Here is an 18,504-nt window from a genome sequence, read left to right as displayed (position 1 = left end):
TATATAATTTGTGTTATTGTCTTTAGGCTCATGAAGAATGTAAAACGACTTCATGTTGATATGTGTCAAACTTAGTTTATTTTATTGTGTAAAAAATGAACTCGCATAATCACGCACATAAAAAATCTTTTCACTTTTTTTCATTGTAGATTAAATCAGCTATTGTTTATTAGACATCATTAAACCACATCCCCTAATATGTTTTGCATAATTTGAGATTTGGTTAACTCATTTTTTTTATTAGTTATTCAGTTGTACGAAGTTCAATCTATGCAACAAGGGTTTTAATTTAAGACGTTTTGTCCACTTTGCTCATCATTTCATACTCTTCTATTTCATCAGTTGTTTATTATATTTTTAATGATCAAGGTATTAATTGACCTATCAAATATAATAGATGTATTCCCCGTGCAACGCGCGGGTAAAAAACACTAGTTCAATTTAATTTAGAAGCTTAGATTTCCGCGAAGTGCTTCTGTACATAAACGAAAATTGTTAATGATCAAAATTAGATTTTAAAACGATATGATGCGTTTGAACTTAACAATCTCCCCATTTTTTATAATGACAATTTTCAACAAAAGAATAGAGGGTAGAGGAAAATATTTTAAAGAAAGCATAAACTCCCCCTGAGTTCTACATAGACTAACTTTGATGAGATCTTTGCTTTTGAAAACTTATAGGTTTTATAGGTTTTCTTTCTATATTTCTCCCTCTGAGAATAAAAACCTTTTTAGAAAGCATTAACATGCATATCTATCTCATACAACTCTATACTTTTCATTTTCCCTCACTTCTACAACTCTATATTTTTCCTACTCCAAACTTCTCCCCCTTTTGGCATTATTAAAAAGATTTTAAAGCATTGATAAACGAGCAGATAATAAACATCCAAATAATAAGTAGAGTAAACGGACAGTCAGGTTAAACCATTGAGATATAAGAGAAATGGTCAGACATATAATATAGTTAAAATGAACGCAGTAAATAGTGCAGCATAACATAGTAACTGAAAAAGATAAATTGTCTGATGAAAATAGGAGAGATAGAAAGTGGCAATTAGCCAAATCTGCCAAGCATATTGTTGATTGCATGTGCAATGTCATGCAATTGCTTGTTCTTTTGTTCCTTGTATTCCTCAAAGGCGTCAACTGTGACAAAGTTATTGTTCAGAGGCTGGTTCCCATCATTAGAATCAGCATTAGCTTCTTCTTCTTCTTATTCATTTTCTCTAGAAGGGGACTTGGGCTCTTCAACCGCAGGTACTTCCTTGGAAAGTTCAACAGAATATTCACCATCTTCACGAAGAGGTGGTGGAGTAATGATCAGCTGGAACCTCTTTGGATGCAGCTCTGACTCTGGGATATTGGTAGTCAATAATATATAAACCCAGGTGCCTAGTTGAACAACCAAGGCAGTCAGACGTTGCAACAAGGAAAACGGTGTAGTCCCGACATAACCTTCAACAAGGCATAGATTCCAAGTGCTCCAGTCGGGGACCCTACGAGACTGCATTGTATAGATATACCCAACATCCTCTGGTTCCCCCAAGGAGACAATGACTTGATTGTTGGCAGCCCTTCCAATCTGTCTAGTCAAACAATGTTGGAATTCCCTTAAGCTTACAGCCTTTGATGGTCTGACCGTGCGTCTGCGTTTGATAGCAGAAGTCACGAGCGTCTGAAGACGCCTCTTGGGAACTTGACAGTACGGAAGGATTGTGCCAAGACCGACTGATTTGGATGAGCATGCAGCTTGAGCAGATTATTGTGGTGCTTGTTTAGATGAATGTGCAACTTGTTTATACAATGGTGATTGTGGTGTGGGGATTGTTGATGAAGTGGGTTGCGGAGTGGTGCTTTTGTTGTTGTTCAGCAAATTATCAATAGTCCTTTCATCATCAGATGACTCAAGTGTATGCACATGACTGAATGGTGGAGAGTTGTGAACAGTGGGTTCAAAAACTTGTTGTTCAGTGTTTTTCAACAGGGCATTGATTTTGGGGTTCAGTGAATGGCGTGTCAATATGAGGTGGTGATGATTGAGTGTTGTGAGGCGGAGTGTGAGTGGATTGATATTCAACATTTTCATTAAAAAGAGAATCAACAAAATCTTGTTGAGAAATTCCATTGTGTACCCCTTGAATCGTCATTGAAGAAGCAAGAACGTTTGTCGGGTGTGCACAGAAGACAATGATTTCCTCTTCCTCATTCTCATCAACGTCATCTGCTAGAATTTTCTTCTTGGGATAGTGAGGTTTGGTAACCTCCACAACAGGTTATGGGAATTGCTTCCTCAATCTTCTTAGCTTGGTAGGCTCAGTTGGCTTGTTGGTCACAGGAGACACTTTGCCAGACCTTGTTCTGGAAGCAATTGGTTGAGAGAACGGTGGAAGGGGTTCTCCATTCTTGGTAATTCTAATAGATCGCTCCTTGGTGGGGACCTTGGGAAGGTTTCCAGATGATCCTTCATCATCACCATTGCACGATGAGATTTTCAAAGCTTTAGGAATGCTTCTGCCAGACGTTTTCTTCTCTGCCTTGTCAGAAATGACTTTTTGTTTCTTCTTTTTGTCTTCACCGGACGGTTCAGACACTTCAGTTTTTCTCTTTCCTTCAGTAACCCTCTTCTTCTTTACCAGAAACTCTTCAGGCACTTCGGATACATCGTAGACAATGTTCATCTTGCTGACATCTCCATGTTTGATAGGGGTTGGAAAGACGATGTCTTCATCCAAACGTTATGCTGGTTCTAGGAACTCAACAGTTGCACGCTTCATCTCTAGAAAGGTTGTCTGCAAGGAGCCAAAAGGAAGATTTCCTTGGTTCTTTTCCAAAAACTTGATAAGATAGTTCCAGATGAGAAAAGCGGGGTTTACCTTCACTCTCTTGTAGATCTTGTACAATGCATATCGTGCATGTGCATTGACATGAGTTCTTGCACCTTCCTTGGGCAAGAGCACCTTGCTAATCACTACATTCGTCAATCAAGTTGCTGACTTCAACGGATAGGGGTTCCTTTGCATCTTTCCAGATGCACCTTGAATCTCCCACTCTGGTATCCCAAACCGCGGAATACCTTTCACCCTCTTCTTGCCGGGAGCCTTGGACGATGAAGTTGCATATGCTCCGGCCATTGTAGAGAATGTGGAAAGTTTTCAGAGAGGTTGTGAAGTGATTTTGGAAGAAAGTGATCGCTTGTGATAGCAATTCTTGAGTAATGGTGATCTACGTTGATTGTGGGTTTGAGGTGGTGGTTTTAGAAAATCGTGCATTGGCGATTTCTTTGTGGAGAAAGAAATTGATAAACTAATAGGCAGTGGCTCCATGCGCCGTTAAAGCTGCGAATAATTGTTCCTCATTTAATGTGAAACCTAAAATCTAATCGGTAGACGGTGTAAAAAAACTTTGCTGTGAGTGCATAGAAATTAAACTCTTTGTCAAAATGGGGTTTTTTTTTCAACCAAGTACGCCCTATTTGAGGCTTGTCTTGATAAAGACAAACTTTTGTGCTCAAGCCAGCGTTGCATGTGTTCCTGCGGAGACAGGGCTTATGGGACAAGACTAGATAGGCCCATGTTCCGAGATCAGGCAAGGAGACACACCTCGTCAGGGCTCAATCAAACACGCCCCCATTTGAGGCTCATTTAAATACGCTCCAGTCCATACGTGTATGCCTTGATTCTCCACCTTTCACTGGCTGAGACAGTTCAGTCCCACCTCGCGCATGTTCCCCAAACCGTTACTCCCCCCACCCTATCAACCTCTTTAAATCTCACCCCCCCAACCCCATACAATTTCACATCTAACTTAACTTATAAAAAAATTCATTTCTCACACTTCTAAAAAAATTCACTTCTCAATTATTACTTGTACTCAAATGGTCAATCTATAAATGTTTCGGAGCAAGGCCGAATCTAATTTTGAGGGTGAGATGGGCTCGCGGTTTGAGGACGCGACAACTCATAAGCAAAGTAACCTGCCAAATTATCGAGCACCTCATACTCCCCGCTCTTACGAGTGTGCGTTGGTGCTAGATGTGACCCCTGGCCATCATTTTTTATCCACCTTAGTTGAGCGCTTAAGGAGCGAAATCCTCACATTTCACTTTCATGTTGGTGAGTACACCATCACCTTTGAAGATGTTGCACTAAAGTTTGACCTCAGGATCGATAGTGGAGATGTTACTGGGAAGGTTTACAGTTATTGGAAGGTGGCGATTCATTATTTACTGGGGCAAGCACCTACAGATTTTGACATCATCAGGAATTGACTGAGATAAGTTGGTTAAATAACAATTTTCACATTGTATAGGACCACCTTTATGATGACAAGGGTTGTTACGGTTCATTTATGCATACATATTAAGTATGATGGGAGGTATATTATTCCCTGATAGCTCCAGTTGTAAAGTATCGTTGAGATACTTGCCATTATAAGAGGACTTATCTACAACCGAATCTTATAGTTGGGGATCTGTAATGCTTGCGAATATGTAATGATCAATGTGTATGGTGATGAACTACCATCGGACTGAACTTAATGGTTTGTATATTGCTACTTTAGTTATGGGCGTGTGCGAGAATTCTCGGTACATGCCCTACAAAGCCAACTCCGAAAAATGGTTACCCTCTCGGAGAAAGGTATGAACGTATTTACTATAAAATACTTCGACACGCTTGTGTCAGTTAAACAAATGTAATAGTTTTCCTTTGAATATGTGGAATCCAAAAACCAAGGGGTTAAGTATCCCATATTGTGGAACCACGACAAGCTAGATGTCATGATTAAAGATTTCTTTCTAAAGGTTTTTAATTGATAATCGTAAGAACATTCGAATAAAAACATATTTTTCGCATAGACTCAAATGCTTTCAAGATCAAAGGCTTTTTCTAATAATTTTTCTACCAATATGGAAGAACATCATATGAACATTTGAAGAACACTTTAAATAAAACACTATTTTCACAAACTTTTCCATGATTATTAGATCAAATGATCATTCTCTTCTAGATGTGGAAGATCGGTATTCACTGCAACCACAAAGGATAGTGAGAATGACCAGAGTCTCCTCTAATCAAAGAATAAAACTAAGCAACAAAAACAAAATGAAGAGAAAAAGATGGAGAGAGAGCTCACGGCTAGCAAGGAGGGGAAGGAGAGCTCAAGTGTGTGAAATGCTCATGGACAAGCACTTTATTTATAGTAGAGGTTTGGAGACAAAGCATTGAGAGTAGAGATTCTTCTCCTGAAAAAGTTATTTTCTCATGCGAAGAATCCCTACGTTCATGAGAAGAATCCCTACGCTGTTTGTTTTTCATAACTTCCTCACTTTTTGTTCCCTCTTTTTCTTTCTCAATCACTTTCTCAGTTTCATCTCTTTTTTTTTCAACTGACTCCTCAATTTCATTTAAAGTTTTGCCACTCCTACGAGTGATAGCACAATTTTTTTAGATTTAGAGTCTTTATGATTAATGAGAGTGCCACTAAGGAACATACCTGAAAACCTTTCAGCAATGGCCTTGGAAATTTGGCCAACTTGAGTCTCCAAATTTTTAATGGAAGTCTCAAGATTCTTCAACCTGGTCTTGGTGGGTGCCAAGTCAGCGACAATCTTCTCCAAGCTCTTCTTACCATTCCCCTGATTTTGAGGTGGTGGGGCCTTTGATTTTGCTGGTATTCTCTCTGATTAGAATATTGCTTTGAACCACCAGCATCTCTTGCATTGTTTTTTGCTCCCTCCATGAGAAATTTGGATGATTACTCCAACCTGGATTGTAAGTGTTGGAGTAGGGGTTATTTTGATAATTCCCAATGTCCTTCACGTCTTCATTAAATTCAGCATCCTCAACATTCCTTTGTCCATCTTCCACCTTCTCTACCATGACATCCACCTTTTGTACAAGTCTCTTGTTGGATGGAAGTACTGCATCAAGAGAATCCACCCTATAAACTCCCTTCCAGTTCTCCCTATCATTGTTAGAATGTGCAGCTCTAGCAGCCAATTTGTTTATTATTTCAAGTGTTGGTTGGGTTGTTAGAGAATCAAAGGCTCCATTTGCAGTTGTGTCCAACTTGTGTCTAGTGTAGTCATTAAGAGCTGCATAGAATTTTTCCAATTGGTCAACAATGGAGATGTTGTGGGCTGGACGTTTCATTAGGAGTCTTTTGAACGTCTCCCATGTCTCATAGAGATTCCCAAAGTCCGGTTGGATGAAGGAATTTATCTCTTGCTTCAACTTCCTTATGCAAGTAAGGGAAGAACTTAGTTGTGAATTTTTCAGTTAAGTCGTCCCAAGAAGTTATATGAAGTTGATCAGAATACCACAAGAAAGGGCTTTTTGAATTGTGCCCCACTTAAAACTTGATTTCCCAAACGATATAAAGATTTGTCATCTTTGTTGGTATCGTTTGATGTAGCGAAAGTGTAAGAGCAGAGAAGTAGACGATGCACACAAACAATTTTATCATGGTTCACCACCAGAATGATAGAGCTACGTCCAATCCTCGACAGCACCAAGATTTCACTAAGCACAAGTATCAAGGACTTCTCCTTACAGGTATTCGACATGACTCCTCCCAACAAGTATTATTGTACATACCTCTCCAAGCATACCGAATATTCTTGTCCATGCTTCTTTATGCATCATGAGTATTCTTGTCCATGCCTCTTCAAGCATAATGAGTATTATTTTATCACTGCCTCTCCAGACATTGAGTATTAGAAAAGACTCTTCCATTACAAGTATTTTACATGACTTCTCCCAAAGACAATCTTTCTCAAGATTTCTTTCTTCCACTCTAAAGTCTCTTCTTGAAGGAGGGATAGTAGATCAATTAAGTTTATGAATCATAAAGTATTAAGGTTTTACTCTTAAGTGGATACTGTAGGTTCAGTTACATGATAGAGATAGAAAGAATTTGATTCTCAAGAATATCTACTCTACATGTTGAAGCAAATGATGATAAATGATATGATCATTTGAAGTCATAATCGACATTTGATAAAGCTTCTTTTCACGCTAAAGTGATTTGAGCATAAAGCTCAATCCTTGTGAGGATAAGTGCTGGTTCTTAAAGTCTTCACTTCTTTCCTTTATACTTCTTGAAATTCTGGTTCACGCACAAGACATATGTCGAACCAAATGTCTAGGACATCTGGCACAACGTACAGTAGATAACAGCAGATAATAGCAGAAGTGAAGCACAGTATTAAACCAGCAAAAACAATAAAGAATACAAAGGATTGGTAACCCAGTTCGGTGCAACATCACCTACATTTGGAAGGCTTCAGCCCGAGAAAGATAATCCACTATTATAAAGAATCAAGTACAAAAAGGTCTTAACAGAACTGCCCTAGTTCCCAGCCTTTCTACCTATTCATACCCGTGGTTTATTACCTAGGTCTCCCCCAAAGTATGAGAACCCCCTCTCACTTTCTTTCAATCACTGCCACAGTGATTCAAAATCTCAACACAAGAGTAAAGACAAATCTCATGATCAAACAACAATTGAAGAGATTACAACTCAACTAAAACAAACAAACTCTAAGCCATATGATTTATCAATGGAGGCAGTAGAGTGGTGTACAAAATCACAGAACAAGGACTCACAAACACAAACCCTAAAACACCATCCTTGGGTGCCCAACGCACACTTAACAACTAGGGTTAAGCCTCCATAAATAGACGTTCTTCTATAGGCATTGATCTTCAATGGGCTTGCACGAAATAGAGTCTACAAAACATATCTGGAACAAATCTTTTTAAACCAGTAACAAATCTTATCAAATAAGATTTGAACAAAAGATAACAACTTTCACAATTTAAACCAAATCAAATCCTCTTAAGCAGATTTGATTCCACTATAATATATTCCAGATCCCACACAGAAGCTTCTTCAACAACCCTAGCTTGAATACCAGGTAATCAAAGCACAGCTTCACAGAAAACTCAGCCAACTCATATCAGATCCGCAGGGACACGTGTCATAGTCAAGATGTTACAACATCGTGTCCGACATGTTGGCACAGACAAGTATACCTTAGCTAAAATGCAGACAACCATGAAAAAAGGAACAACACTTCTTAATCTTTAGTGAGTGAAAGATAGTCATTGCGACCCGTTGGTGCGTGTGTTCACAAAATTTCTAGTCGTCGGATCAAACTGTACAAAATGTGCTTTCATCAGAGCGTGTTACAGTTTGATTGACACCTTCTGCTATAAAGATGCAATCTGCCATGTAGCGGGTAGCATAGGCTGAGTTTCTATCCGTTGGTGTAGAGATTTGGAAATCTGATAGTGACACCACAAAGCTTTTCTCTTCATCATAGCGTTGTGTCAGATATTTGATTTTCAACTTGAATCTTCTGCAGAAAGCTTTCTCGGTTGTATCTTCAATGGGAACTTTGCTTGATTTGACTTTGTAGTTTGATTGAGTGAGAGCTTGTTTCTTTTGCAGTTGATCTTCTGCTTCTGTTGTCTTCATTCTTCCTTAGTTCTTCAGACAATGACCTTTCCTCACATGATAGATTCTCATTCAAATGATTCTTCTGCTGAACTCATATCTTCAAGCTGCATAACAGTCTTCATATCATGAAAGACATTGGTTTCCTTTGAAGCTCTTCTTGCTTTGTTTGTCTCATATGAAGCTCTTTCTTCAGCTAATATTCCTTTAGAAGATTTATCGGTTTGGCTCATGCTTCATTTCCTTCATCTGATATTCATTCAGTAGTTGAGGCTTTTATCTTTGATCAACTTTTTCTTCAGTCTTCTCCAGAAATGGATTGTCTAGTTTGTGTGTATTTGAATATACGTAGACAATAAGTTTTGCACCATTTCATCGATCCTTTGATGAAAGAGAAAGAGAGAGGAAAATTTGATGTTGACATGTAGTACAAGTTTCTGTGGTCAAAGTGCTCTGTAGAGTATCACGTGATTTATTAGCACTTGACTTTCTCTTCAAGAATGTCAGAGAGATTTCCATTTGAATATGGTGCTCTTTTCTCTGAACATTGCTTTCCTTTTTTCATCCTTGAGATAGACGATGTAGTAGACATTTAGCACAGTCTTCTCAGATGATCTGATAGCTTGGACAATTCTTGCGTTGTTTGTTCTTGAAGCTTTACTTGACCTTTCATGTGTAGGTCTGAAGCTTTTGATTATCTCTTCAAAAGAATATGCTTGAATGCTTGAGCCCTTCGTCGAAAAGTTGATCCTGATGATTTGACTCTTCATGTTTCTTGATTGCTTTCTTCTGATAGATGTTCTAGCAAATATGACTTTCCTTTGCTAGCGTAGTTGCGTTGTAGCTTTAATCATTCTTCTACTTCTTCTTCTAGTCGAACTATTTAGTAGATAAAGCATTTCTTTTGTTCCTGCCAAGAACATAGAGATAGGGTATAGCCCCTAGAGTGTGAGGATTGCTCTGAGAGAGAGAGTGTAACCGCTTAGAGAGAGAAAATAGCTGAATATCATGTGTGTATTTCTCAAATGAGCAAAAAGTCCTTCACATGTGGTAACCGCTCCCTATTTATAAGCGAGGGGCTGGGCCTGGATGCGTAACTAACTTTAATGGGCCGGTTGGGCCTTGCGGGGAAGACCCAACTCAAGATCTAGGCGACCGCCAAGGGACGAGCACCCCTCGGCGTGGCCCTCCTGGGGGCTCGCCCAGTCCACAAGTACACAAGACACCGAGCTCGAAGCATGAGAGCTAAGTGTGTCTTTAAAAATGTGAACGCCAATTCCCTTGTGATCCTTCTAGCAGGTCGCCCGTTGATACTTTCCACTGGGTACGGTGTTCCTCGGCTGGCAGTTTTGACCAATGCGTAGGAACTATTCCCAAGCTTCAACAACACTTGATCCTCAAGATGGGTAATGACGGAAGCCTAATTATTGTTGGAGATTAAGTCTGTAACGCCCCGATTTCCGGGTGTCACTTTAGTAACTCAAAAATAAAATAAAGCGGAAAAGCAGGTATTTTTTTCTCGTTTTGTTCAAATAAAAAGACTTGTCGAAAAGAAGACTCAACCCAATCGCGATTAACAGCGATTAATATACAATATAAGTACAGCTCTCGCTGCAACTAAAAACATCGTCACGAGTGTCCTCAAGTGACGGAATGTAACATCAAATAACTAAAGGTATTGCCCAACGGCAAACAAGTGCGACCCATAGATAGAGTCATGAGTTTTATAAATACAGTCTTCCAAGAAAGTAAGTCAGCCCAAAACGTCCTCCGAAGGACCACCTACGTCCGACAAACTCCCTGTGATCCTCATGGAAGAGAACCACACAAAAAGCTAATAGTCGGGGACCTACCCTGCCCCAAAATAAGAAATGAAAATCAGAGCTGTGACAACAAAACCCCATATACTACACCCCTAACATCGACTCTCATCCGATCCTGCAAAAAGTCCGGGTCCACGTCGAAGGCTCAGTAGTAGTCATTTCGCTCCGGGTCCTCCCCGAACGACGAACCATCACGAATCAACTGTTGAACGTCTGGCAGCAGGCCGACCGCCCAAACACAACCATACACACAAAGCCAAGGCGCGAGGGTCAACTCACAGAATATGATAGATAATACAAGCAACATGTGAAGAATAAGGGGTATATATATGTTGTATATATACATATAAATTCTGCATTTCCTACCCTAAGGTATATACATGGCATGTTATCGAATCTCTAGTAAAAACACAATATTCAATATCTCAACAATTCCACAAATAACATAACGATGATCACCAATATCAAATCATCAAAATCTCAACATATGAAGTTAGGTGATAAGGTTAGTCAAACAATGTATCGTCCTCCCAACGCACACGTGTCTAACTAAACAAATGTTCCCTGTCGTTGCCCTAGGGTAAACGACGATGAAATCTCACGCTTCCATGAAGTCTCACGCTTCAATGGGGTCTTACGCTTTCACGAAGTCTCACGCTTCAGTGAAATCTCACACATTCACGAAGTCTCACGCTTCAGTGAATTTTCACGCATTCACGAAGTCTCACGCTTCAGTGAAGTTTCGCGCCTTCATGAAGTCTCCCGCTTCAATGAAGTTTCACACCTTCACGAAGTCTCACGCTTCAGTGAAGTTGCACGCCTCCGCAAAGTCTCCCGCTTCAGCAAAGGTGTACGCCTCCGCAAAGTCTCCCGCTTCAGCGAAGGTTCCCGTCTCCACGAGGTCTCCCGCCTCAGTGAAGTTTCTGCTTTCACGAAGTCTCACGCCTCAGTGAAGCTTACACACTTTCACGAAGTCTCACGCTTCAGTGAAGTTCCATGCTTTCACGAAGTCTCACGCCTCAGTGAAGCTTCCCGGCTCATCCTTTGGATGGCTAAATAAACTGCTCAAAGAGCGAAGGAGTACCAATGTACTTGGAAACTTATAGTTCCCCCGGCTTATCCTTTAGATAGCCAAACAACAAACTGCTCATCGAGCAAAGGAGTATCAACATACTCAGAAACTTATTAGTTTCCCCAAAACTTGGATTCGGCAACACTTCTCATTTTCCAAAACTAATATCCAAGCCCTAAGCTTTCATCTGACATTGTTATCATTATTAAAAGGGTTCAGAGGTTGTTTAGTGTATTATGAATTTTCCTTGTAAAATAGTTTCCATTTAGGTTTATCTCTAACCTTATGAGTTTAAAAGATCCCAACATCCCAAGTAATTCCCAGAGAAGGTCTCGATCCATTAACACAATAACAAGGCCCGAACCTCCGTTCGTCCCGTCAAACTTTCCCAAATTCTCATCTTGAGTATGGCATAACTACCTGTTTCCCCACACTCTGACGTTCCACAAATATTCGTATAATTGCACAGTATAATCAATATAATCCAGCAAATCATGTGCACAAGTATTCACATAGCCTATGATTATCCATTTAGCAGGTACAGCATATGAATCAATCAATGGCAAATCAAAACGATAAATATTCAACATTGTCAGCCGAAGCCTCAGAAAACATTTCCCAGTCAATCACAATCAAGTGCATAAACAATAAATCAAGTCGAATTCATCGACGCCTAAAACATTAGCTAGCAAGGTAAGTTGCCCTCACCTCGAGTTGTTCTAGTCTCGCGGTGCAGGTCTCGCTCACAAGCTTGCTCAGTCAAGTCCAAGGTTTCCACAAACGAACCTTAGAGCAAACAAAGCAAAAATCAATCAAAATAAGTCAGTACAATCGAAACAATACTAACTAACGTTAGACAAAGCTCAAGAAGCTTCAGAGTACAAGATTTAGGCACGAATGGAAGGGCTTCCCCCGAATGGATGAGTTTTGACTCGATTCAAGTTTTGTACAAAAACACTTTATTCGCTAAAACGTGCATAACTCGAGCTATAGAACTCGGAATGACACGAAACCGGCGCCAAAATTTCGACAATTGAAAGAGCTACGCAATGGCTCAGGTCATAGAGACCCAAAATTTATTTTTGGACACGGTACCCAAGCAAATAGGTTTCGGCCACTATGGAAAATAGGGTTTTCGAACTTTTTCTTCGATCTAAATCAATTCCTAGGTATTCTTAGGCGATATCTAGGCCAGGGAAACTCTCAGAAAAATTATCGGGTCGAAAACTGTCGCAGGGGTATTTTGGTCAATATTTTTAGCTCCGAAACTCAAAATCATAATTTCGAAAAACAAATTGGATGGGATCGATCCTAACGACATTTATAACAACTAATCCTACTAAAGCTAAGCTCAGTCGAGAGTTTTTGATCCAAAAAGCGGAACCTCAGCATAAAAATGGGTTTTTGAGCAGAATTGAAACTCGGCGGCAATTCGGCGAGATTCAGCAGAAAACAACCGGATATTCACGCTCTAGAGCACGTAGGCAATAAGTTTAGACACTGAAATCAGCTTATTTGGACAGTTTTACAAAAAGCTCAAAACTTTGAGCACAGAAAGACATAGAGAAAAGCGACAGAATTGACGATCAGAAGTAAGAAATAGCATCAGTACCTCGAGGCCTACGCGTAGCAACGAACGGAACGACGATCGGTCAAGAATTTGCAAAATCACTTTTCCTCCTTTTCCTCCAAGAACTCACGGCCGTGTGTGTGTGTTTTGTGATTTTTTTGTTTTTTTTTTTTCGTTTCAAGCTATATATAGGAAATGGAAAACGCGGAAAAATGAAAATTTTGCGATTCCGATTTTTCCTACTGATTCCAATGTATTTTAGACACGATAATCTTCCTGCTGAATCTTCTAATTCTTCAAAGAAATATTAGTATGATTTTTGGTTTTCGAGGCTTGTTTTTAATGTTTACCGGCTTAAAAATGCACTTTATGCACTTTATGATTTTGACCTCGGATGCAGAAACTTCCATCTGAAGAAAGATTCAGAACGTCGATTAGAGTGGGCGTAAGCGGATGAAATCTTTATTTGAAGCTCCGAATAGAAAAAGTCTTCATCGTCCGTTGATTTTAGGGTTTCTGAACTATCAGGGTTTCGGTTTCGGCAAACTTCCGAGTATTGGAATTTGGCGTTCGTACATTCCAGGGTTTCGTATCGAAACGCTTGTCATGGAAAGGAATAAGAGAAATTCTAACATTCCTCTAAAGACTTTTGGAATTAAGTCCCATCGTGTCCTAAAACGCAAATTAGCTATTTACTAGCGTTTTTGACCTAGGTTAAAGCGAATACTAACCGTGCTATAACCTTTATCGACTTTGATGCAATCCTTAGATTTCTCCTGAACTTTCTCCTTCACAAATTTATTCCATTCAATCAACACTTGTTCAGGTTTTTCCTTCACGTTACATCAAATTAGTCGTGGAAAGAAATTTCATTCGGTTTATTCCAAACTTTAAAACTTGGGTCTCACAAAGTCAAAGGTACTTGATCCTCACGGTTAGTCAATTAGATTAAGTCAACAACACTTGATCCTCAAGATGGGTAATGACGGAAGCCTAATTCGTCTTGGAGATTAAGTCAAATGTACTTGATCCTCATGGTTAGCCATTAAGTTTAAGTGAAAGGCACTTGATCTCAGGTTTAATAATGACGGAAGCGTAATTAGTGTTGGAGTTTAAGTCAAAGGGACTTGAACTTCACGGTTAGTGTTGGAGATTAAGTCAAAGGTACTTGAACCTCACAGTTAGTGTTTGGAGATTAAGTCAAAGGCACTTGATCCTCAAGATTAATAATGACGGAAGCCTAATTAGTCTTGGAGATTAAGTCAAAGGTACTTGATCCTCACGGTTAGTCAATTAGATTAAGTCAACAACAATTGATCCTCAAGATGGGTAATGACGGAAGCCTAATTTGTGTTAGAGATTAAGTCAAAGGTACTTGATCCTCACGGTTAGTCAATTAGATTAAGTCAACAACACTTGATCCTCAAGATGGGTAATGACGGAAGCCTAATTAGTCTTGGAGATTAAGTCAAAGGTACTTGATCCTCATGGTTAGCCATTGAGTTTAAGTCAAAGACACTTGATCCTCAAGATTAATAATGACGGAAGCCTAATTAGTCTTGGAGATTAAGTCAAAGGTACTTGATCCTCACGGTTAGTCAATTAGATTAAGTCAACAACACTTGATCCTCAAGATGGGTAATGACGGAAGCCTAATTAGTGTTGGAGATTAAGTCAAAGGTACTTGAACCTCACAGTTAGTGCTGGAGATTAAGTCAAAGGCACTTGATCCTCAAGATTAGTGTTGGAGATTAAGTCAGAGACACTTGATCCTCAAGATTAATAATTACGGAAGCCTAATTAGTCTTGGAGATTAAGTCATAGGTACTTGATCCTCACGGTTAGTCAATTAGATTAAGTCAACAACACTTGATCCTCAAGATGGGTAATGACGGAAGCCTAATTAGTGTTGGAGATTAAGTCAAAGGTACTTGAACCTCACGGTTAGTGCTGGAGATTAAGTCAAAGGCACTTGATCCTCAAGATTAGTGTTGGAGATTAAGTCAGAGACACTTGATCCTCAAGATTAATAATGACGGAAGCCTAATTAGTCTTGGAGATTAAGTCAAAGGTACTTGAACCTCACGGTTAGTCAATTAGATTAAGTCAACAACACTTGATCCTCAAGATGGGTAATGACGGAAGCCTAATTAGTGTTGGAGATTAAGTCAAAGGTACTTGAACCTCACGGTTAGTGCTGGAGATTAAGTCAAAGGCACTTGATCCCCAACATTAGTGTTGGAGATTAAGTCAAAGACACTTGATCCTCAAGATTAATAATGACGGAAGCCTAATTAGTGTTGGTGTTTAAGTCAAAGGTACTTGAACTTCACGGTTAGTGTTGGAGATTAAGTCAAAGGCACTTGATCCTCAAGATTAATAATGACGGAAGCCTAATTAGTCTTGGAGATTAAGTCAAAGGTACTTGATCCTCACGGTTAGTCAATTAGATTAAGTCAACAACACTTGATCCTCAAGATGGGTAATGACGGAAGCCTAATTAGTGTTGGAGATTAAGTCTAAGGTACTTGAACCTCACGGTTAGTGTTGGAGATTAAGTCAAAGGCACTTGATCCTCACGGTTAGTGTTGGAGATTAAGTCAAAGACACTTGATCCTCAAGATTAATAATGACGGAAGCCTAATTAGTGTTGGTGTTTATGTCAAAGGTACTTGAACCTCACGGTTAGTATTGGAGATTAAGTCAAAGGCACTTGATCCTCAAGATTAATAATGACGGAAGCCTAATTAGTCTTGGAGATTAAGTCAAAGGTACTTGATCCTCACGGTTAGTCAATTAGATTAAGTCAACAACACTTGATCCTCGAGATGGGTAATGACGGAAGCCTAATTAGTCTTGGAGATTAAGTCAACGGTTAGTCAATTAGATTAAGTCAAAGACAATATATCTTCTAATTAGCCATTGAGTTTATATCAACAACACTTCATCCTCACGGTTAGTCAACTGGATTAAGTACATGACAGAATTAATAATTGAGATTAAGTTAAAGACACTTGATATTAAGAAGTAGTAATTGAGATTGTGTCAAACACATTTGATTATAAACTTCTAATTAGGTGTCATTGCTTGATGCCATTGCATGATTCCCAAACCCTACCCAAACAAAGTTCCCTTCTCTGGTTACATTTTCCCAAAAATAAAGAAAAAACTAACTACCCAAGCTAACACAACAACCACAATGGTGGAAAAGGCCAGATTCTTATTCATCATCTCACAATCAAGCTTCCTTTGAAGCTTGCTAATCTTGTTCTTGCTTTCCTCAAGTTTCCTATTCGTATCCTCAAATTTTGTCTTCAATTCTTCCAGTTTCTTCTTCGAATCCTCCAATTCTGTCTTCAACGCATCAATACCTCCTTGTCTTGCTGAACCTAGTCCAACTTCATCATCCCACAAGAAGAATCCACAGTCCCTTGGTGTCTGAAAAAAAATTGCAAGGTATTTTGTTGTGAAAAGTGAAGGATTTCAATGAATGGAATCAAATTAAAATTGACTGAAATTGAAATTATGTACAATTTTTTACCTTGAAATTCCTGCATCTCCAGAAATGTCTTCCTGGATTATCATTAGTGTGGGATGTGAGGTACACAATGAGTTCACCACACGCACATATTCCTCCAGGAGGCATGGAGTATGTACTCGTAGAAGCACATGAACCAGAGGAACATGGTCTTCTCATGGTTGAGGAAGAGATTGAGTGAAAGAGGGGAAAAAATAGAGGGAGATGAAGAACAATTGGGTCTGATGAGGTGACAATAGAGGAGGTGAGAGCTCACCCAAATTTAAAGGGTTATTTAATTAATTGAGGGGCTTAATTACTAATCTGCATTAATCATGTAACTAATAAGGGAGTACTTGTCTGAAGGTCTAATGGGACAAACTAACTAGAGGAACTAACTTCCCTAACTTCATTCCTCACCATAATTACTTGAGGAACTAACTACTTCGTTCACCCCACAATTGGTTACAGCAGATACTTTGCTTATACAGGTCTTCACGTGTTGGAGAGAATAAGAAGAATCACCAAATGGGAAAAATACTTGAAGATAATCTGAACCTTGCTTTTTGCCTTGGTTGTCAAAATAACCCGTTATAGTGAAACTTTGTGAGGAGCGATGGAACGATGCCTATGAACCTAAAGTTGTTATAATGCTTCCACAATTTGTATTGTCACAATCAACAACCTGCTCAGGTCTACTACTGTACTATTGAAAATGTTTTCGTAATAAAAAATGCCAAGGTACAACAACGTTCGAAACCACAACTTGCCTCCATAAAAAATGACAAAATGGAAAGTCAAAGTAATGGGAAGTTATAAATTGAACTGGCCGTAAGTTAATTTCATGATTAATGCAACATTGGTGTTTATTGCCGGAGGAATGATGGAAGATTGAAGAAGTTAACAACTTCAACTCAAACTACTTTGTCAATGAGTATTAATGAATGATCTTTGCCTGTTCTTACTCATACTTGAAGTCAACCTAGTTCCATTTTTGGGTGTCAAGATCCTTGCATGATCCTTATGTTCTTCATGGAACACCCTTCTCATCATGATGTAATCATGAATCAACATTTTTCCATTACTCCCTTACTCCTATTATAAACAACATTAACACAAAATCAAATAATGATTTTAAGCACATGTTGACATGATAAAGACAATTAGTGGAAAAGACAATCTCATTAGAAAAAAAAAGCTACAACATAATTACATTAACAAATAAATAAGGTTCAATCAAATGTGAATGGTGATTTGATTATAAAATTTCACTCAAATAAGTACAAGATTAAATGTAACTCAATTGAGTTTTTGGTCAAGGGTGTATTGTTGCCTATATATTTGTCTTATGTCGAACCAAATAAATTCACATTGACCGGTCCTTTTTTTAATTCATGAAACCACACAACATACAAGGTTGGAATCTACCTAGTACAAAGGGGATAGGGTGGCCACGCATCAACCCAACGTCAAATACATGGTTTCATGCAATAAATGCATGCATGAAAGTAGAAACAAATGGTATTGTGCCTTCTAACCTATACTACTTCTTTTGTCATTCACTCACCATTGGCCTTAGTTAACATTTCCAAAATCCTTGCTTGTCTACGGTTTTGTAAGGCCCGAGTTTTTAAGTTCATGCTAAGTGAATAAACTTCTTATTCACGATTAGGGTTGATGTAATGTGAAGGGAAACCTGAACGAAAGTTTATTAAATGAAATATATTTATGAAGGAGAAAGTTCAGGAAAAGTTCAAGGATTGCATTATGATCGATAAAAGTTATAGCACGAACGTTTTACGCTTAAACCTAGGTCAGAAACCCTAGTATATAGCTAATTTTCACTTTTAGGCACGATGGCAGTTAATTCCAAAAATCTTCAGAGAAATGTTAGAACTTCTCTTTTTCCATATATCACAATCGTTTCGAGGCGAAACTCTAGGATCTACGAACGTCCGATTCCAATCATCGGAAGTTTGCCGAAACCGAATCCCTGGTATTTCAAAACCCTAGAATCACCCGACTATGGGGACTTTATCTATTCAGAGCTTCAAATG

The 18,504-nt window shown here is 38.9% G+C and overlaps 1 protein-coding gene across 1 annotated transcript; it reads right to left on the bottom strand.

Annotated features, from left to right (window-relative positions):
• Window positions 1-15,858: 15,858 nt before the first annotated feature.
• LOC130736083 (uncharacterized protein At4g04775-like) lies at window positions 15,859-16,576 on the bottom strand. The gene is made up of 3 exons (XM_057587935.1): window positions 16,472-16,576; window positions 16,108-16,368; window positions 15,859-15,894 (listed from the first exon to the last, which is right to left on the bottom strand). Exons 1-3 carry the CDS (start codon window positions 16,574-16,576, stop codon window positions 15,859-15,861), a joined length of 402 nt encoding a protein of 133 aa, XP_057443918.1.
• Between the last annotated feature and the right edge of the window lie 1,928 nt (window positions 16,577-18,504).

The sequence above is a fragment of the Lotus japonicus genome, chromosome 2, assembly GCF_012489685.1.
Source record: "Lotus japonicus ecotype B-129 chromosome 2, LjGifu_v1.2".
Classification (NCBI taxonomy): domain Eukaryota; kingdom Viridiplantae; phylum Streptophyta; class Magnoliopsida; order Fabales; family Fabaceae; genus Lotus; species Lotus japonicus.
The sequence above is the reverse complement of the archived record's forward strand: the minus strand, read 5'-3'. Positions and strand labels throughout refer to the sequence as shown.